Source organism: Urocitellus parryii, chromosome 1, assembly GCF_045843805.1.
Source record: "Urocitellus parryii isolate mUroPar1 chromosome 1, mUroPar1.hap1, whole genome shotgun sequence".
Lineage (NCBI taxonomy): Eukaryota > Metazoa > Chordata > Mammalia > Rodentia > Sciuridae > Urocitellus > Urocitellus parryii.
This window is the reverse complement of record NC_135531.1, coordinates 219,774,383-219,797,016: the sequence shown is the minus strand read 5'-3', so window position 1 is coordinate 219,797,016 and position 22,634 is coordinate 219,774,383. Positions and strand designations below refer to the sequence as shown.

Sequence of the window (22,634 nt, the reverse complement as noted above, 5' to 3'; positions counted from 1 at the left end):
CACGTTGGCTCACATCTCCACTTGAAATTTTCCCTCCTGTCTAAGGGCTCACTTTCCATTTGCTTTTCCAGGAAGGAAAATTTCAATTAATTTTAAATGCTTCCCATATATTTTGAAAAATAAGTAATAAACATCAGCATGGGGGTATTGCATGACACAGTTGTTTTATATCTCTCTCAACAAACCATTTCTTAATTGAAAATGAGTTCATTCTAAGTTGTCATTATGTGCTGCAATGCAGACTCTTATTTGTTTTGGTTCCATTATAAAGAGATGGTTTGTTTGACCAGTGGTTTGAATTATAAGTTACAAAAATTATGCTACTAGTGAGAATGAATATGATCTGAGCAACCAAACTATTCATTAGACATCTTGAATATTCCTTGGGAATATTTTGCTATTATTAATCATTTGCTTTTCTAGGTATAAACAAGGTATACATAAAATGTCAAATCTGCCCTTGTGAGGTAGTAGGCTTTTTTTGAGTTAGATAACTTAAGATCATTGACTTGACAGAGTGCATGCGTTTCTAGGAAAGCTGGTGTTTTGCTTTTGTTTTTCATTTAGAGGTTTTGTCATTATGAACATATTCTTTTTTTCTCTATTTACAGGCCTGAAGACCATTGTAGGGGCCCTGATCCAGTCTGTGAAGAAGTTGTCAGATGTCATGATCTTGACTGTGTTCTGCCTCAGCGTGTTTGCTCTAATTGGGCTGCAGCTGTTCATGGGCAACCTGAAGCATAAATGTTTCCGGGATGAACTTGAAAATAATGAAACATTAGAAAGCATAATGAATACATATGAGAATGAAGAAGACTTGAAAAGTAAGAATGTCTCTGTAGTTGATAAAAGGTTGAAATAATACTAAAAGCATTGCTCTCTTTTAACAATGAAATGTTGCTTAAATTTTAATTATTTAAAAATCATTCAAATATATAGAAAGTTGCTACAATGTGAATTTTTATCATGGTATATATGATTTTTATAAATCTGCCTGATTTTTAGCTTTCTAGCAGTTCTGGCAATAGGAAGAGGGATAATTCCATAATTCTCAATTTCTGTAAGATAAAACAGAATCAATTTGTTATAGAAAAACAAATATATCTATGAATTAATAATATTAGCCATTTCATCTAACTATATGATATATTTTATGTTATAGTTTTATTATAACATGCTAATATTTATTATATAATGTGATATATTATTTGATAATAAAATTACATTTTACAATTTAATTATAATAGACATAGATAATAAGAAAAGTGCTAATATTAATAATCAAATATTAAAATATGTATCTCCTTCCCATCCATGTCCTATGGGGGTGGTGGAGTCGGAGTTCCTCTACCTGAAGCAGGCTAGTTGCAACATAAAGCTCTAAGAAATGAATGGGGATGGGGGGATCATACTATATACAAAAGTAGTTTTAAAAAGGGAGGGCAAGACAGCGCTATGACTTAGGGGTTGAACTTCCACACTGGGAAGAGAGAGGGAGTAAGCTGCATTTCCTTTTTTTATACAAGGGAACTTCAAAGGTTTTCTACAGAACCTTCTTCACCAAATAAGGCAGGAGGTGGGCTGTCCAGGCCCAATGGGTCACACCCAATTCCAGAGCTACTTCCTATCCCAGGGATCACTGATCACCAGCATTGTGTAATCCATTAAGTGGGGGTGGGGCACAAAATAGCATGCAATGTCAGACCAAAATCTCCTTGGCTCAAGTCCAAGTTAAGATGCTAAATATCCCAGGAGTGACCTCCCACATCTCCTGGTAATATTTCTATGGATTTGTCTAAAACAAAGCAGTTTACTATGCTTTATCAATACCACTCTTATAACCAGTGATAAGTTTTATAACTTTTTCTGATGGCTTACAATATAGGTTGATGGTATCATATCAACTATTAATTCAGTAGAATTAATTCTGTAGGTACAACAGGAAATGGTCTGCTCTATCTTGGAGTCTGCTTAATTCTGAATTATATATTAGAGTGTCATATATAAAGCATGAACTGCATATTCACTGAACAGTTATTCCTTATGACAGTGTATTTCACAAAAGCTATTGATAAATATTAGGTAAAAATGAAATTAAAATTTTACTTTCTAACACCTATAGTGTTTCTCTATGCTGATGCTCACATGAACACATAAAATTTAATAGCTAATTTGATCCAGGGAGGAAGGCAGAAAAAAGAAGATGAAAACAGGAAAGCTAAAGGTTTATAAGAAAAATAACTAATATATTTTCCTTTAATACCACCATTCCATTAGGAATTTGGCACTTTTCTTTCTTTTTCATTTTCATCTACTGTTTTAATCTGTATTTTGCTGCTGCGACTAAAAAGACAAGAACGATTTTACAGGAGGAAGCGTTTATTTGGGGGCTCACGCTTTCAGAGATCTCAGTCTATAGACAGCTGGCTCCATTTCTCAGGGCTCAAGGTGAGGTAGAACAACATGGCAGAGGAGTGTGGTAAAGGGATGTGGCTTGCATGATGATTAGGCAGCACAAAGAGACTCCACTTTCCAGATACAAAATATATACCCCAAAGGCATGCTCCCAAAGACCCCCCCTCCTCCAGCCACACCCTACCTGCCTTAAATCACCACTCAGTTAATCCCATCAGGAGATTAATTGCTGGTTGGGTTAAGGCTGTTGGAACCCAATCATTTCTCTTCTAAATCTTCTTGCATTGTCTCACACATGGGCTTTTGGGGGACACCTCACATCCAAACCATAACACCTACTTTTCTAGTGTCTGATTTTTATAAATATGATATTGGATTCTACTTTTAATTTCCAGAGAATTTTATTTTTTAATTTACATATTGTAAACCTAATACATCTGATGGATAATTGTTGATATTTACATTACTTTTTGTGAAATTGTAGCATTTATTTAAATTTAACTTTTTTCACAGAGTATCATTATCATTCCTTTTATTCTGAATCTTTATTCCATTCTGAGTTTATAATTTGAATGTTTTTAAACCTTTGTTAAAAGAAAAACTTAGATAAATTTAACAGAATTTACCTGAGCAAAATGTTTGGTGAATCAGGCAGAATTCAGAACAGGAGAGGTTCGGAGAGCTGTACACAGTAATGTAGGCAGGCATTGTTTATAGACAGAAGAAGGAAGTGACATACAGAAACAGCTGAATTGGGTATAGCTTGGCAGACTGGATAAATTGGCAGCCTATGATTGGCTAAAACACAATCACTTATTATAAGAACGTTCCCTGAAGTTAGTTTATAATTTGTTTACATACTAATCTAGGTTGCAGTTTCCTATGTATGGAGGCAGCTTTAGGACAAATTTAATTTAATAATTTTCTCCTTCTGGTCAGCTTCCCAATTTTGAGAGTTTGATTGAAACCTTGGGCATTGATGGCTCTCTGTCATCATAATAACCAACTTATTTGATCCCAGTATGAAATTCATATTTGTCATGTCTTGTCTGCTGGATGTTTCTTTATGTTCTATTGTTTTCATAATTTAACTGTAGTGAGACCCTTTGATGTATAATTGATTTCTGCATATGAGCATTTAAAACTCTTGAGAAGATTCAGAGCACCAAAGAAACTTTACGTGGCTATTAGAATATTAATATATTGAAGAATACTCCATAATAGGAGCCCCCACAAACTGAACTGATCAAAATCAAATATGTAAAAAATTAGCTAGAAAAGGAATTTACTTCCTTTAATCAAGTAGTTGGTTGATGCCTTGCAACCAAGTTTCTTTCATACCGAATAGATTTATCAAAGTGCAGTAGGATATATTAACTCTTTCTTCAGTAAACATGTAGTTCAAAACTATCCTATTATTTAAAATAACTTTGGTAAGAAAATTTAAAGAAGTTTGCTGGGCAACTGTAGTCTTTGCAAGAGTTGGTTATAATAGTTAATGTTTGAAATTGATTTAAAATCATAACCTTATTTACATTTATTTCAAACCAGGAAAGGAATGTTCTACCAAAAGATGCTCATTTTGAGAGATTTATGCCTACTGGAAATTTCCTGTTTAATCCATAGTGCAAATAAGGAGTGAATAATAATGTTTACTTTGCAATTGATTATGACTTGACAGTGCTAACATTAGAATTCATAATAACCCACATTAGCCCCTTATTTGTGACTTACTGAGACAGGAAGTTGCCTTGGCATATGGTTAAATGATCATGATAGCATTAAATCTTCCACAGATAAAAATGTTCTGAAGAGCACAAGAGACTGTTCCCTGTGGGTGCATTGAACATTAGGAGTCAGCAGTAGGCAAGACCTAATGATATTTATCAAAGGCTCCATTATTTAATTGTTGCATGGTTGGAGGCTACCATCAATTAAGGGATTAGATTTATAAATTTGTTTACAAACTTTCAAGTTCTCTTTGTTGCTTTTCTTACTTAATTTCTGGTATAATTTAGCTGTATATTCTTCACTATAGATTTTACCTATTTTCATATTTACACAAAGAATCTGAATATTATTAAAAAGGACTAAAAGTGCAATTTGAACAAATAGTCACACTTGGAATACAAGTGAAATTTGTTAAAGGGTGAACTAGAAAATTTTTTAAGCTCATGTAAGGATTTAGGTTTTACATGACATATCCAACATTTAGGTAAATTCACTACAAAAGCTGTTGATTATGAAGTCTTAATTATGATATTATCTGGCCAAGCATAAACAGAAAGTAAGCACAGGAAAAAGAGGAAATGGGCAAAGGTTTCATGATAACAGAAAAGAAAAGTCTGGATTCATCTCAAGAAAACTTTCCACATCTAGGTTGTTACCTGCTTCTGAGAAGGAATCTCAAAAGGTTAGTTTTATCTTCAGGTCTCAAATGGATGTACAGTAGGGTCCTCTTGAGCTGAGAGATGTGAGTCCAAGATTGAAACCATGAAGTTTTGCTGCAGAAGGGGTGATGAGGAGACCTTGGTATGATCTCTTCCAAAAAGGCTCAAGGGCAAATGTCTTTTATTGTTACTTTGAAAAGATCCAGTCTCTGGGTTCTAACTCATGAAGAGTTTGCCTGTCATCACTTGGTGTCACGAAGGGCTTTTATTCCCTGTTGTCAAACTTTGCTTTGGAATAACACATAACAGCCTTGTAATGTTGAATCAATTCAAATTCTATGTAAGAACAGGAAATACAGGTAGTACTGTGAGGGGAAGACACCTTCAAGTGATTATTTTATAAGGCTTTAATCCACTAGAGGTAGATCTCATCTCTATCAAGACCAATAGGGACACCTTTAGCCAAGACAATCCAGTCAGTCCTCTCAGTTTTGCCTAATGCCATTGTGTTTATTATATCTCGTTTAACTATTTTGTAACCTTCTGAGTTAAATAAGTTTTCCCTATCACCGGCGATTTCTCTAGGAATGCCTCATGGAGAATACATACCTTCTAAAAACTTTTTAGCTATGCTACAGCGTTGACCTTCCTATGTGGATAAACTTTCATATGCCCAACATTTATGTTGATAATTGGAAGAAATTCATTCATAAATTTTCAAATGATACTATAGGTGACAGAAATGTATCACCCAAGGTTTTTATTGTCTTAACAAGTTCATGGGTTTGATAATCCAAACATTGGCTTTAATTCATTTTAGCAATTTTAGAACAGTCACCTAAGCAATTATTTCATATGTTTCTTTTAATCATCTTAACTATTCCATGAGTCATGGAGTGCAAAACTCTTTAAGTATGGACGCTTTAAGGACATAGCCAAGACCAAGCATCCATCTAGGCTCTGCATGAGACCACATTTAACACTGGGTTTACATTATTTTAAATACAACTTTTATTTCTCCAAATCAAGTGCTCAGATTTTGAAGAATTTCATTCCATTTCTGAAAAATTACTAAGAATAAATATAAATAACTCAAAGAAGTTTGAGCATTACTAATTTGAAATTACTTTTCATATAATTTAATATATATACATATATATCCCAACTAATTTAATGTATCTGTTTTCATAAGAAGAAAGCTCCCTTGAGATGTTCCAAGGGACCATTGAAAAAATTCGAGAATTAACTTGAAATCAATAGAAATATTTAATATATCACTTGATTTTGAGAAGTTTATCTAAAATATTAAGAGGTCTAAAACACTTGCTAGATTACAGACCACATGAACAATAAGTCATTCATTTAATAATAGTGACAATTTAAAGACTTCAAAAGGAAATACAAAATATAACAGAGTTGTAGAAAAATATTATGTCTTTTAATAGAAAGGACTCAAATTTTCTAAAGCCATCAAAAGCCTAATAAATACAGTAACAATTGATAACATAGAATTATCTTGGTAAAACACAGAATCTTGGTTTCCTAGATCAATTACCTAAAAGATAAAGAATTTTTTAAAAATTTCTTATTAAGAATGGACAAAAACTCCAAGAAAACTTAGTTGTTTTAACAGAAAGAACCAAATTCTAGTTTCGTATCAGTGTACTTTTTATATTTATACTAAAAATTTTTATAAAAACTTAAAAATAATTTTCTTAATCTTATCCAACTAGATCACATATAAAATTTCCTTCACAAAGTTCCTCTTCCATAGCACATCTGACCTTGGTGCAGTCCTTCAGTTATTTGTTCTATACTTTTCTCCTTTCTTGTTTTGAAATAACCAGTCACTTGACTTCAGGACGAAGATTACACCCTTACTTCCTTAACAAAACAAAGCAGCCTCACAATCTTTTAGCTTTTTCCTACGCAAAGTAAAACTTACCTTCCTCATATACCTGCATATAGAGTTGTTTTCTTCCTATTTCTAGTAATCCTACTTATATATTAGAATTATTAAATCTTAGTGGCCTTAACTCTGCTCTGGAAGTGAACAGAGCATTGCATGAGAAAATTGGGGGAGTGGCAGAGGCACAAGGTCGGACTGAGACAGTGACAGAGGTGAATGAAAGGTCAAAAATAAGAAAGGATAGTATTTATAGACAACACTTTCAAGAAATTTGATTGTAAAGGGCATTTAAATAAGGGGCAGTGGCTAGCATTTTTTAAAAAATATGGGTTTTGACAGGAAATTCTCTAGAAGTATAAATGAAAGAGTATTAATATATGGATTAATTCAGGAGGATAGACAAAATCAAGGCCTTGAGAAAGTAACAGAGCTGAGGAAAGATATCTCTGCTGAAGCAGAAAGACAGATGGTGGTATAAGCTGCAGAGTTATTGAAAGGTGATTAAGTTCAAACCCAAGGGCTTTTTTTCCCCTAGGGAAATATAAAATGGAATCATTGGCTAAGAGTGCAAAAGGAAGAGGAGAAATCTACAAAAGGGTTTGAGGAAATGAACTGTATGATCATATTAAGGAATGGAAAATTGAAATTATTTTGAGTGCCAATTTGATATTTAAAAACATCTATTCAAAATATATCAATTCACTTGGTTGGAAGAATTTCTCCACCAATATTCAGTCATTTGGGAGCAAACATGAAAAAGATAGGTGCCAGATTATATGTAGGTTGTGGTTCGGCCAGGTTAGCATGAGAAACAAAAAAATGCATAGAAGGTGAGGTTATTAAGGGAATTATGATAATGAGCGCCCATGGGTTTAATCTGGACAAGGAAAGAACTGAACTCAAGAGTCAGTTGCTAGATCATGCAAAGTGCTGAGGTAAGTGAATTGGCATTACTGAAGAAATCAAAGAATTATAATGGTAAAGGCAACCTACATAGGAAGCCTGAATATAATTGATATTGTTTTCTTGTTCCTATAGCAAAACCTTTTCAGAGGTGTTTTTAAAAATCCATTATCAAATAAATAAACTCATTGTCTAGACTTTTGTTTAAAAATGTACAATATATAGATTTCCCTTGATGTTACTTACCATCTACTTCAATGCTTATCAAACACCCTTTTTGCTGCTGTAGATGAAAGCAAGATTCAATTGCAGTTTGAAGCTAAATTTCCATTGTCATACATTAATATAATGTGGTTCTATGGGGCTAAAATGGGATTTGTGTTGCTCCTATTTTCTCAGTGTTTGACATTTAATAGAGAAAATTTTTGCAGAAACTGCAATGCTAATCTTCACTATTACCGTTTTTTTGTTTTCCTTGTCTCCATCCATAGCTCTTTTCTCCATGGGACTTTATCTCACAGAATGCAGAGTTATCATTTGGGGGCTCTCAACCCCAGCCTGATCCTCTGCACTAGTTTTCTCGGAGTTGTCTTATTGCTTCTTGATAGGAAAACATACCCTCCACCTCCCAAAGCCCAAGCACATATTTGTTCCAAGCTGCTTTTCTAAGCAAGGCAGATAGACCTAACCATAGAATATGTTTTGCCATTTTTCTCTACTGATCCTGCAATTAATAGGATATTCCCATAAAATATGCACTAGAGTAAATAACAATTTTAGATTTTTGTTACAGTAAGTTTTGTAATTCTCTTATTTCTCATATGTATTTCTACAACCTTTGCTATTATATTACATTATCTTCTTAAAATAGATTTGAGAAAATAATTCATGTACCATAAAATTCCCCTTTCTAAAATGTACAGTTCCCTTTTCAACCACATTCATGGAATTGTGCAAGCCTCACCACTAATGTGAAATATTTTTATCTACCCAAAAGAAACCCAGTACCCATTCATAGTCACTCACCATTCCCTTTTGCCTCTAGGCGCTGGAAAATACTAAGCTGGGTTCTTTCTTCATGGATTTGCTTACTCTGTACATTAAACACAGATGAAATCAAACAATATTTGGCTTTTGGTATCCTTTCTTTCACCTAGCATGTTTCAAAGTTCATCCATGTTGTAGCACATGTCCACAATCCATTTCTTGGTTTGTTTGTTTGTTTTCTGTGGTGCTGGGAATTGAACCCAGGACCTTGTGCATATGAGGCAAGCTCTCTACCAACTGAGCTATCTCCCAGCCTCACAATTCATTTCTTTTTATTATTACATTTTAACATTTCATTTTGAGCATATACTATATTTTGTTTATATTTACCAGTTGAGAGACATTTTTCCCTTTTTTAGGCTATAATGTACATTCACGTACCAGTTATTATGTGGACATATGTTTTTAATTCTCAGTGTAAACTAGTAGTGAAATTAATTGAGTCATGATTCAATCTTTAGCTTTCAAAATCATCCTTACTTTTTGTGTACAGAGTTTGATTTTTTTTTCATTCCATTTTCCCCATTTCTTTAGATATTAAAATTAAATTCTCCAGAGGCCAATTATTCTAACAATTTCATGTCTACTTGTTTAGAAGTCATTGTGAAGTGTTCTACAAGACCTGAGTGAGCTACCTGCATTGCTTCTCCTTTCATCATTCTTATACTGAGTCAAATATGGCAGCCTAGCAGCTTGCTAGTACAGGTAGCTCTAAAGCCCATTCCTGTATTGCAGCTTCTCCACAATTGGTGAACAGTAGCTATTAGCTTAAAAGATTATGCCAAGTATTCCTTCCTCAGTAAAAAGCCTTGGAGGTTTATGTAAGACAAGCCTGCATCTTAGATTCTCCTATCCTCATGCTTCTAGGCCCATCTACCCTGAGGCACAGAACTCTCCCACCCCAAAAAAGCTGTTTATGCATATTCTGGCTTACATTTCCATCTCAGACTAAAAGGCTTTACTCTTTAATTTGCATAAGTAAAACAGTGATAAGGAGTAAGTCAATTAGTCTTATCTGAAACTGGATTAACAGTTTAGTAATAAATGTTCCTGTCCTTGAAAGACTAGTATAGAATGTGTGGCTTTCTGATATTGCTTTACATATTATATCCTTCTTAAACTATTCAACAACTCTATAAAGTAGGTATCATTAACCACATTTTACAGCACCTAAGGCTTGAAGGTTTAAAGATAATTCACTTTCATAGGAAGGATAGAAGCAACACTCAAATCCAAGAATATCTGACTTCAAAGTCTTAATTTCAGTATTACTCTAAGTTCCCTCATAATTGCATTTTTTTTCTTCAACTTGAATCAAATAGGAAGTTTGACCCTTATTTAAAAGAACAAATATTCTGGAGTGATGTCAAAGCTTTGAAGCCAACAGGAGACCCTTTACTACCAAAAATAGGCATAAAGTGTATCATGAAAATTATGAAGTGGAAAATTTGCATTTATTTCACTGTTAGAGCTTCAATGCCTAGAAATGAGTGGGTCTTAAATAAGCATTGGTTGGGGAATGAACAATATGATAATTTCAGAAAAAAATTGTTCATTCATAGTACTGCTTTGCTGATCCTTTGCCTCTTCTACAGTATTTTGGGACTCAATTAAGAGCTCCCTTCTCTCCTTCCTTTTCCTCTCCCTCCCCTACCCATTCTCCTTTCCCTTTCTTCCCCTTCCCCCCTACACCTACTCTCTGGATAAACTCCTTAAATCCCCTGACTTTGAAGACCATCTCCTTGATGATGATGCACCTTGGACAGCTCTAGTGGCCTCCAGCTTCTCATCAAACTCCCTACATGAAAAACAGAATTTAATTCTTAATGATCATCTCAAACTAGGCATGGCTAAAACAGAGCTTTTTCTCCAGAGAGCCTCATCTCAGTAACTGCACCACCATGTCACCAAGTCCTCTCTCTTGCATGCACCCCACACACCCTCCATCAGCAGTTCTGTCCACCATATTTCCATCCCTCCTCTGTATATCCACAGCTGTTCTCTGAGTTGTGGGCATAGTATGGTCACTTAGTTGGTCTCTGTTTCTGCACTTGGTTGTCTATAATTCACTGCCTATAAGAAACTACAGAGACTTGAAAAATGTTAATGAAATCTCCTACCACTCCTTCCCACTTCTGTTCCTTCCTATCTTACTTAATATCCAAACTCCTACTCCTTTTTGTGATAAGCAGAGTGCTACACAATCTGGTCCGTGTGTGGTCCTCCCACTCATTGCAATAGGGCCATCTTACTGGTTCTTTTACACACTGATTTCATCTTGGCCTCAGAGCCTTTTCTCATGCCTTCTCCCTACCCATTTGAGTACAGAGAAAGATTTGGAGAAATAAATGCAAATTTTCCACTTCATAACTTTCATTATACCCTTTATTCCTCTTTTCTGCATTGTCAACTTCTTTGTCACATTTAGGTCTCTGTTCAAATGCCTTCTCCTTAGAAAGCTCTTCCCTGACCACAGCTCCTCATATTGTCTTAATGTATTTTCTTTAGAGCTTTTATCACTATCTGAAAGTACTATGTATATTTATTTATTTACCTGTTAAGTGTTATTTGGATTTCTTTTTTGTCATATCCACTGACGGGCATATATGAAGTTAACAGTAAATATTTGAGGGAGCATATATGAAAATATAATCAGTAAATTGTTACTCATTGCTCGGGATTGAGATGGGATATGTGTATGTGTGTCTTTATTCATTAATTTACCTGTTATATCACAATTAAAGCTTACGCGCTATAACATTCTATTCAAATTCTTCCTAAACAGAATATTTTTATTACTTGGAGGGATCCAAAGATGCTCTCCTTTGTGGTTTCAGCACAGATTCAGGGTATGTAATATTTGTTTTGTTTCTAGTCTAAATGCTGCAAAAGAAGAAAAAACATGTTCAATTTACCGACCAGAAACTTTGATTCTTATATTGTTTTCAATGTTTATAATTAATGCATATTCCTGAAAGCAATCTTAAAAGCTATGCTTAAGTTAAAACAAACTACAATTTTTATGTAAAAATAGAAAAGAATCACTCCCCAATAACGGCATGGAAAGTGGGTTGAAGCCTTTCTTCAAAGAAGAGTGACAAAATCAATGTTTCTTAACAGCCCCCAAGGTTCTATTCATTCTCTAGTTAAACATAGCTTGTGGGTAATGAAGTATAGTGTCTTTGTCTTTCTATAGAAAAGAATCCCATGGACTTTGGTAAAAAAATTTAAGAACCTCTTATTTATATGCATATGCCAACTTCATTTTGCAGTAGGACATTTGTTGCTGCTCTTACTTTTGTCTAGATAGCTCTTCATCTATTGCTGTGCACACTGAGAACATAGAAATAAAGAAAATGTTGCTGCTCCTCCCAGAACACATATGTATACTATGGCATGATGGAAGCCAAACCAATTTTAGAAGGAGAAAGTCTTAAAGCTACAAATTTTTATGAACTTAATTGATATATTTCAACTATTCTTGATTCTAATTTATTCCAAGAATAATTTGAGGGGAAGCAGTTTTGCAGAGGCCTTCATCAATCTTTATTGATCCAGGCACTATTATATAACATCTGGTGAAAGTTTCCAAATTTTGCCACCAATGATGCTGCTGCTGCTAATGGCAGCCACCATTTATTAAATGCTTTCTATGTACAGGAAATAGGCTAAGTATTCTGCACATTGTATCTTTGTTAAATTTTAAACCAGTATTATCCTTTCTGTGTTCTGTGCTATTATTCTGTTTTCACAGAAAGAGGGAACTCTGTCTTGGAGAATTTAGGTGATTTGGCAAAGTCATCAACTAGTAAATAATAGGGTGGGGTTTTTACTCATGTTATCCAGATTCCAAATCATGTGTTCTTAGTCATCACACAACACTGTCCCATAAAAGAAACCTTGGGTTTGTGACTTCTGTAAAGTGCTCTGCGGTTTGCATGCTGAACACACCCTAACCTGTCATATTTTTTTTCACGTATAGTCAGTGTCCAGAAGGATACTCCTGTGTGAAGGCTGGCAGAAACCCTGATTATGGCTACACAAGCTTTGACACTTTCAGCTGGGCCTTCTTAGCCTTATTTCGGCTAATGACCCAGGATTACTGGGAAAACCTTTACCAACAGGTAGGTGCCCAGAAAGACATGCATTTTTAAATGACATAAAAATCTAGTGTATATTGTATACCAGTCATAATACAACTTTTTCTTTAATTCAGTTGAGAATAGAAAAACTCTACTGTTTATTACTAAAATTTAAAAAAATGTTTTACTTTCAACACTAAAAATTAGAGCAGATTTACCTTGAATCATATTTTTCTCATCTTTTCTAAGCATATTTGGTATCTTTTCTGTTCCTAAATATATCATCCCATGCAAAACCCCAGAAAAACAGCAGAAAACATTCTGTGTTCTTCTCTCAATCCACTCCTTGTATGCTCTGCTTTCCTCTCATGCTTGGGGTGTTCTTAAACACAAGAAATCTCCTCTGCTCATGTGTCCACCATGTTTTAGTTTTTGAACTCCTATTTATAATTAAAGATCCAATTCCCTTCTCTAAATTTTCCTCTCCCAAGTCCATTTCTCTCTCCTCTAGACTCCAATGACTTCTTTTATAGCCTTCACTTGAAATCATCAGTCTCTGCTACTAAAATTATTCATTTACATGTTATCTCCTCTTACTTCAGGGTGAAACTCTTGGAGTTGTGGATTCTAGCCACTTATTTATATATTATCAGCAGCCAAACACAAAGGAAGAAGACTGAAATGATTGTTCTGTATAATAAATAACAACAAATCTCTTTTCTCAGAGCTTCCACAGATTTTTTTTTTTTGGACAGTTTTGTATTAATTTAATTTCTGAGAATATTATGAATGAATATAGAAATGATAAAAATACACTTCATATGAAATAAAAAGTACTGCAAATGATTTCTTTCTTTCTTTCTTTCTTTTTTTTTTTTTGTTTTGAGATGGGGTCTTGCTATATTGCCAGACTATCTTTGAAGTTCTAGGCTCTAGCATTCTTTTGCCTCAGCTTCCAGAGTCATTGGGACTCCAGGAGTGCATCACCATACCTGGCTCTGATATTTTAACTATGCAAAAAGAGGTTACCTTACTCAAAATTAAAGAAACACAATAGTGACTTGTGATTTTTTTGCCTCTCAGAATGACCAAAAAATTTTAAAAATTAAAAGGAGATCAAAAGAGAGACGAATTGTATTATGTATGGCAAAGTAGGTTTGTTTTTTTTTTAATATCACTGGTGACCATTGAGAAGCTCACATGGGAATTTCTATGAAGAGTAAAATGAATATACTACTTGTCCTAAAAAATCTACAACTAGGAATTTACTTGAGAGAAGAAATTGATGAAAGTAAACTGTTAGAAAAAGGAATTGAGTTAACTTGGCATCAGAAATTTGAGAGGGAGACATTTTTCATTTAATATCTGTTTCTCCTATTTTGAATTAATTTAAAAGTGTAAAGTATTATAAAGTATAATGCGTTTTAAAATTATTAACAAGAATGTTAAAATAAACACCTATGATAGATTTATTCAATAAGGTGATTTGTCATATATTAACATTAAACACTACCATTAATAATTCATGTTAAAAAAAGAAAAGATAGGATTTTAACAATAAAAGATACCTTAAATTTTATCTACTCTTAAAATTTAAAAGTAAGCATAGGAGCTAATTTTTTTAAGTAATTTTAAGACATGAGAAATATGATATAATTATATAACTATACTTAATTAAGACTCATACTTATCTTTAGATCTATTAGATTTCTATATTCATTGTACTGAAAATATTTGTTTTAATCCGGATTGTTTTCCATGAAGATATAATTTTAATCTTTTATATTTTTATAGGATGATTTATGCAAAATCACCCAATTTACCACTTCTAATATACCATTCATGTTAAAATAATTTGCTGAAAAACACTTTGTCTTACTAATACATTAATTTTTACTTTTCCCTAGACACTGCGTGCTGCTGGCAAAACCTACATGATCTTCTTTGTTGTGGTGATTTTCCTGGGCTCCTTTTATCTAATAAACTTGATCCTGGCTGTGGTTGCCATGGCCTATGAAGAACAGAATCAAGCAAACATCGAAGAAGCAAAACAAAAAGAGCTAGAATTTCAACAGATGTTGGATCGCCTCAAAAAAGAGCAAGAAGAAGCTGAGGTATTGTTATTTGGTGTAAAGTTCTTCCTAAAAGTAGAAATGCAAATAGTAACAACAGAGGTCTTTGGTCTAAATTCAGCCTTTCCAGGTAAATTTTTCTTAATTAATTTCTATATGAAAATAAAATCCTTATATCTAGTGTAGTTGTAAGAATCAGTTCTGGATTGAGCTAAAATTGACATCTTCTCCATATTTCACTCTCTGTTCTAAGGATTGCCTCTAAGACTGTTATCAGCAATGCAAAGTCCCAAAATTTTAAAGGATGCATTACCCCAGAATAACAATCATATGCAAAGGTTTAAGAAAAATTGTTTTAATGTTAATAATCTGTGGGGTAGAAAGCAAATGTGCACCAAAATGTTTTTCAGTAATGTTGCAGGGATTTTTTAAGGTAAAAACTGAAATTTAACAAGTCCTAATGGTTTTAGTCATTTAGGGTAAAGTCACAGATTCTAGAGGATTCCTCTGTAGTGCTCTCTCCAAAGGTGTACTTCAGTAGAGAAACTTGGGAAGGAAAGTACTCAAAGAAATATAATTTCTAATGTAGTGTAAGATTATTGAAACTTGTTTGATGATTTGATCTATTTAAAGCTCTTCAAGGATTCTAAGATTATTAGGACAGGGTAACAATATGTGATACAGAGAAACTTTGATATACAAATGTATACAGCATAGTATTTTAATAATATTAAAATCAGAAATATTTAAAAATTAGAAACACAGTTAAGAGCATCATGATATTTTTGTACCTTAAGAGTATGATTCAGCCCAAAATTAAACATTTAAAAAATTATATCATGAGGGGAAAAAAGCTATAAAATAACAGTGAATTAAATAATAGGTTACAATCATGATTTTAAAACTATATACATATATAAAAGGCTGAATGAAATGTTAAGACCACCTATTTTTGAGAGGCATGATTATGAGAACTTTTCTGTTTTTCACTTACCTCTTTTCCTCAATTTTTTAAAAACAATAATTGTTTATTTTTTATTAACAACCAACTTTATAAAGAGCTGAATCAGATACTGGGTTATCCCAGGTACTTCCTAGGGAACCCCTAGGAGTCTCTTATAAGAAAATAATCATCAACCTTACCATTCTCTTGAGCTACTATTAATTTTTAATAATTCATTTCAGCTTTTAGATAATTTAATCTCACTAAACTGTAGAGTGCCTGATTCTACTGATAATGTTGAGTAGCTAACTACCTGATACATAAACACATTATCCCATTACATGGTTTATGTGAGATTTATGTACCCTAATTGCATAGTAAAATTTTGACATGTGATGTTCAGATTTGCATACTGTAAGCAAATTCATAGCATGTCATAGTTAAATTCCAAAGCACCCTGGAATTTTACCACAATGTGGAAGAAGCAGGTATATGCCTTGTAAGCTTTCTGGTCATAGTATACAGGAACACGGTCACATGCACAGTGCAATTAAATGGATGGGTATAGGTGCCCATCCAAGCAATTTTGTTTCTGCAGAATTTGAAAGTGGTTGACACATGTGTAATGTCCGGGCCCAACAGGCAATAGCAGTGGCAGCAGCTGAATATACAAGTATCGGGCGAAGCAGAATTATGGGCCTCTCAGAGAGTTCGTCTGAAACATCCAGACTGAGCTCGAAAAGTGCTAAAGAAAGAAGAAACAGAAGAAGGAAAAAGAATCAAAAGAAGCTCTCCAGTGGGGAGGAAAAAGGAGATGATGAGAAGCTGTCCAAATCAGGATCAGAGGAGAGCATCAGAAGGAAAAGTGTCCACCTTGGTGTGGAAGGTCATAGACGGACACGTGAGAAGAGACTGTCCACCCCTAATCAGGTAGTGTCCAAACTGCTGCATTGTGTCATCAGAGCTGGATGGGGCAGTGGAGTACAGTGCTATGTGCTGGAGTAAGGGCCATGAGGAGAGGAATTTGAGTGGTTTATTTGGGATGTTTAAGTAAAGTCCTATCTATCACTGGACATTTATGAAAGAAATCAGACACATTCAGCTTTCTAACTTGTTCGTTTTTGGTTGTCTTAACTTCTTTAGTGATCTAATATTCTTTCCTTTTTCTCTTTTTTGTCATGCTGGGGATTGAACCCAGGGGTCCTCTACCACGTAGCTACATCCCCAACACTTTTTATTTTGAGACAGAGTCTCACCAAGTTGCCCAGTGTGGCTTTGAACTAGTGATCCTCGTGCCTCAGCCTCCCAGCTCTCCAGGATTACAAGAGTACAACACCATACCCAGCAATAATCAAATTGTACTAAACAAAATATTTCTGAGAATCACAGAAAAGATGAAGAAACTATTTACATTATAAGTTAACTTTCATAGTTCTATTTAGCGTATGTCTTTAAATAACTTGTTGATTTTAAAACTGATCATAAACTAGCTTCTCTTTTTTCACCACTTTTATCATCTGGTTATGATATCACCAGAATATCAAGCACTCAGTTTGTAACTGTAGACACCTTTGACATCCTCTCCCCACAGCTTCATCAGCTACTACTTCACAGTCTGTTAATTCTGCTTGGTTGAATTTCTCTTTCCGTCTTTCATTTTCCTACTGAAACTATCATATCTCAGGCCCTCTTGCCTTCTATTCTGCACAAACCTCCAAGATGAATCATTGCTTCTATTCCTTCTATTATTCCTGACCTTTCCCTCCATCCCCAAACCACTTTTCTAAAATGAAAATAGAGTTGTCCCCCTGCCCAGCTTCAAAGGAACGAAGGAGAAAAGGAAGGAAGGGAGGAAGAAAGGGAGGAAGGGAGGGAAGGACGGAAGAGGGGAGAAGAGAAAGATCAATCATCTTCTGTTGAATAACCACTGATCATAGAACAAGATCCACACCTTTTCCATGACTGTCTGGGTTGGGCTTTGTTCTCCAACCTTCTATTCCCCTCACCCTCAGTTCAGGAGGCTGGAGTTTCATCTTTCCTGCAGGCTCAGTACTTTTAGGTCTTTAGTTCTTATCCCACATGACTTTCTCTAACTGAAGTCATTTTCTGCTTTATTCCTCCTATCATAGCACCACTGGTTCTTCACTCCTTGCTCAGGTGTCCCTTGTCCTGCATATGTTCCTCTCCCCTCCACTTTTCCCAGTCTGCTCCTCAGTGCCTCATACAGAATTACTGTCTTCTTCATCTTTCCCTTCATTTAAAATTTCCAGCTTCTCCCACTCAAGTCTGCAATACTCTGCCAGATATATACAAAAATGATTCATTACCTTCAAAGATTTCATAATCTAGATGGTGAGATGAAACTTGAACTCATATAACGTCAATAAAAAGAAATATGACAAATGTCATTTGGACTATTAGTTTTAAGGCAAAGACCTTGCCATATTTGTTGTTAATAGTGCCTGCCCCTTTGTCCTTTATATAGCAAGCACCAATGCTAATTGAATCTGATATATTCAAAGAATTTCCATTCAGTTTTGGTTTTTGGAAATAGTTTCTCTTAGATGTGATTCATACCAGTGTGCCCACTGCCACTTTGGTCATGAATGCCTTTTTTTTTTTTTTGACTTCTAACATTTCATGACTTTGTAAATTCACTGCTGATAAAAGTTCTTTTCAACACAGCTTACCTGGGCTCTCAGTGCATAATGTCGAGTTGCAGCAATGTAATGTGAAGAAGCACACAGCATGGGGCTTTGACATTAAGCACGCAAGGGTAGATATATGAAAAACAAAACGACAGGTATCAGTACAACATGTTTTAAGTGACATGTCTGTATAGCAAAATGAATGGTGCATAACGACTGGAAAGGGTACTGTAAGACATAATAGTAGAGAGCTAAACAATTTACCTGCTCCTGAAGAATGAACTATTCAAATTCCTTCATTCTTTTCTGGGGAGAATTTGTCTTATGGTTGAATTGCTTTGTTTTTAAACATATTTCCTTTTAACCAGCACCGAGTCACCTGCTTTCTGGGCAAGTGGGTTCAGTGGCAGATTCATAAAGAACACTGCTCTAGGTAGGCACTCTGAGATACATGTCATCTTTTATTTTGTTTCTGTAGTCACCACTCAGCATCCGTGGCTCCTTGTTTTCTGGAAGGCGCAGCAGCAGAACAAGTCTTTTCAGTTTCAAGGGTCGAGGAAAAGATATAGGATCTGAGACTGAATTTGCTGATGATGAACACAGCATTTTTGGAGACAATGAGAGCAGACGGGGCTCCCTGTTCGTGCCCCACAGGCCCCAGGAGCGACGCAGCAGTAACATCAGCCAAGCCAGTAGGTCCCCCCCACGGCTGCCGGTGAACGGGATGAAGCACAGTGCCGTGGACTGCAATGGTGTGGTTTCCCTGGTTGATGGACCCTCAGCCCTCATGCTCCCCAATGGACAGCTTCTGCCAGAGGTGATAATAGATAAGGCAACTTCTGACGACAGCGTAAGGACTTTTTCCATAGCTCAGGCATGGCTGAGCCTTATTCCTGCATCAATCAGTGTCTCTGCTAGAGGGGCCTTCTCTCTGGCCTGTGAATGGCTCTGCATTTTGCAACACTTTCTCCATAGAAACACACCTTTAATTTAATTAATTTAATCCTCATATTATATGTTGTAGGAATTTAATTCAAAACATAATTTACATCCCATTTTTGATAAACGGTCCTTATCTCTTGATGTTATAATTGGAGATTATAAATCATCCCTTTAAAGAGCAATCTATAAAAGTTATATGTAGCAGCACAGAAAATATGTTGAGAATGCTGATATTACTAGTAGATAATCGGTCCCATTTCTGTAAAGAAATTTGAATCATTTGCCACTTTTTACCCTCTTTTTTAGGTTACTACTTAATATGTACCTTATAGCAAGGGTTCTTATTTGAGCTATTAAAAATAAAAATAGCAACAAATGCATATTTAGGATTTACAACAACTCCATGTCATGATATATTACTATTACTGTTTTTACATGGGAAAATTGAAGCACAGGGAAGTCAAGCAGTTTCCCTGTCCTCATCCAGCCAACGATAGCTCTGAAGTCTAAACAAGCTGGCTGTGCTATTCACAGCTTGTGTTCTTCACCACCACGCTCCACTGACTCTCTAGGACAGTGGCTCTGGTCTTGCAAATAATTCAGAATGTCTATGCTTCATTCCTCTACATAAATTTAACCATACTATTTTCACTTTTAAAATATGTGTCTGGAATACTGACAAAATACCCAATACATATTAATTCAAACAAACATAAAACTAGTATATTACAAATAGTAAAAATAATAATAATAATTCAAGAGTTTCAGAGTCACTGAGTGGTTAGATGAAAGTATCTAATTAGGCTTGAAGGTGAGATCCTTCTGGTTCCTGGAAGTTCAGGAAACTTCTTTAGCTCATTCACTATGTTGTACTGCATCACAAATGTCAGCAACGGCTTTGACTAGTGCAGCAAGCTTCAAACATATGGTACATTCTCATTTGCAGACCATGCAGTATTTCACATGAGAGTAAAGTTCCATCAAAGCCATGGCCACACATACGTTTCAGTTTGACTGAATGCATGTGCTCTTGGGTCTTGTGCGACCTCTCTGCTTGCTTGATACAGCTTCATCCTTTCTATCAAGGTGTTCTTATCAGCTGAGCATGTTAAATTTCTATGAAACCATGCTTTTGTTATATTTTATTTTTCAATTATGTGTATTAGTAATCTATGTAATTTATGTGAGATTTGAAGATTATTTCACATTTTTAAATGAAGTGTTTTCATTTAAGAGCTTATTTTACCACGGGGGAAAAATGATACCTCAATGAGTCTTAAAGCTAAAACTGCAAAACTAGATGAATCATAAATTAAATCAGCATAAATATGTGGCCTAACATAACCGTTTAGATGAAAGCACTGTTTTGCAAATAATATAATCTCTATATTTCAGACATTTCTACATGAAAAAGAATTTGTTTAATCCAACAAAATCCTGTTTGAGTTGGGTGAAATTTTTTTCTGCTTGTGGAATGTCAGTAATTTAGAGATTATAGCACATAAAATGTGGCTATAGAGAGAGCTGTATAAAGTCATCTCCAGCTATTGTGTATCTGCCTTTGTGTATACATACACACATATACATATTTATTCCTGTATGTCTGTTTTGATGCATGTATACACAGGATTATGGCTATACAACCATATAACTTTATGACTCAAGGACTATATGTTATATGAACTATATGAACATATATATATATGTATATATATATATATACATATATATATGTTTGTGAAATATATTTCACATATCATATAAAACAGATGATGAATATAGAGTTGTATGGTTGTTTGTGTATATGTGTGTGTGTGTTAGCATGTATGTGTGAGTGTGTGTATTATTGGCCTATACCAAACTATTGTAGATTTTTCAGTTTGATTTAGTTGCCATACTTAAAACATCAGACATTTTCACTTAAAAGTGAACATACCCTGTGTGTCTGAGCTCATATTTCTGCATGGCAATGTGTTTTAGAGATGAACTGGTCACCTGCTTCAGATGGAGCTTATATTCTCCCTTTTATTATCGTTTTCATAAGTCTTCAGGGTCCTTTTCAAGTTGAGTCATTCAACATTATATGCTGGGCTCAGTTAGTGAGGTGCCCATCTTGTTGGTAAGAGACAGTCATTACGGTCACATTTGTTAATGCTCAAAAGAACAGTCAGAGAAAGTTATCAGAGAATACTGAGGTTCTACCCCATCATAGGCATGCCACCACCACCTTTGTCTCCCTGCTTTCCTGTAGGATTCTCCCTTGGTAAAAAAAAAATCTAAATAAATTGCATACTCAAGAGGATAGAGAGATGGACATCATCCTACAGTAAAATCAAGTTTTGTTTTACTTATATACTTGAGTTATAATTCCTTCAACCCTCATAACAGGAACATGAGGCAAATACTGGTAGGATCCTCATTTGCCCATGATTAAATGGAGAGTTAAGTAAACGACCCTTGTGATTGAGAGCCAGAAAGCTGCAGAGCCATAATTTGAGCCAGCAATCTAGTCTTTACTTTTATTTACTATAGCTACCTAAGCAAGATTTAATTTTATACCTATACTTTATTAGAATTCTATTCTTAAGACTCTAATTAAGCATTTTTTTTTTTTTTAGGGAACAACTAATCAAATACACAAAAAAAGACGTTCCAGTTCTTATTTCCTTTCAGAGGATATGCTAAATGATCCCCATCTAAGACAAAGAGCAATGAGCAGAGCAAGCATATTGACCAACACTGTAGAAGGTATGTGATAATAGGCTCTTTACAGTACAGATTCTCAAATAAAATTAATGTAAATCCTGGTCACCTCTAAATAGGTACAAGATATTCTTAGGAAGAACTCAAAGGATATAAAATGGCTTTGAGTAATCACAAAGATAATCAAGGGAAACTGATAGAGTTATTCTTATGTTCTTAAAAAATGGATTACATTATTTGTGATTAAGAATGAACATTGGGTGAAATAACTTTTCAAAGATAAATAACTTAATGATGATTGATGCAGAAAGCCAAATTATCCCAGAACTGTGTGACTCTTTCACTATGTAATCTTATAAACTACTTCTACTCTCTGAATTTATCTCATATGATAAGCAAAGAGAGTCAAAAGGTAACAACATTAAAAATGTGCGGGCTCCCACCCTCTCCTACCACAGTATGCCCCAGGTTTCACCTTTCTGTTGGCTAACACTTCACGCCCCCCCTCCCCACTTTCATCATGGCCCCTAAGTTTTTAACTATCCTGTAAATTTATGGAGAAAAGTAAAGGAGTTGATGG

At 34.7% G+C, this 22,634-nt stretch overlaps 1 protein-coding gene across 3 annotated transcripts in view; it reads left to right on the top strand.

Annotated features, from left to right (window-relative positions):
* The window catches only part of Scn9a (sodium voltage-gated channel alpha subunit 9), a 90,970-nt gene that overhangs the window by 5,599 nt on the left and 62,737 nt on the right, over nt 1–22,634 (top strand). For 2 of the 3 annotated variants that reach the window (XM_026411135.2, XM_026411136.2), the window contains exons 6-12: nt 612–824; nt 11,450–11,513; nt 12,647–12,788; nt 14,654–14,860; nt 16,404–16,691; nt 18,888–19,226; nt 21,970–22,099. In XM_026411135.2, the coding sequence (XP_026266920.2) occupies nt 612–824; nt 11,450–11,513; nt 12,647–12,788; nt 14,654–14,860; nt 16,404–16,691; nt 18,888–19,226; nt 21,970–22,099 (1,383 nt within the window). Of the gene's footprint in view, nt 1–611; nt 825–11,449; nt 11,514–12,646; nt 12,789–14,653; nt 14,861–16,403; nt 16,692–18,887; nt 19,260–21,969; nt 22,100–22,634 lie in introns of all 3 variants that reach the window. The other variant, XM_026411133.2, reaches the window with a different exon arrangement.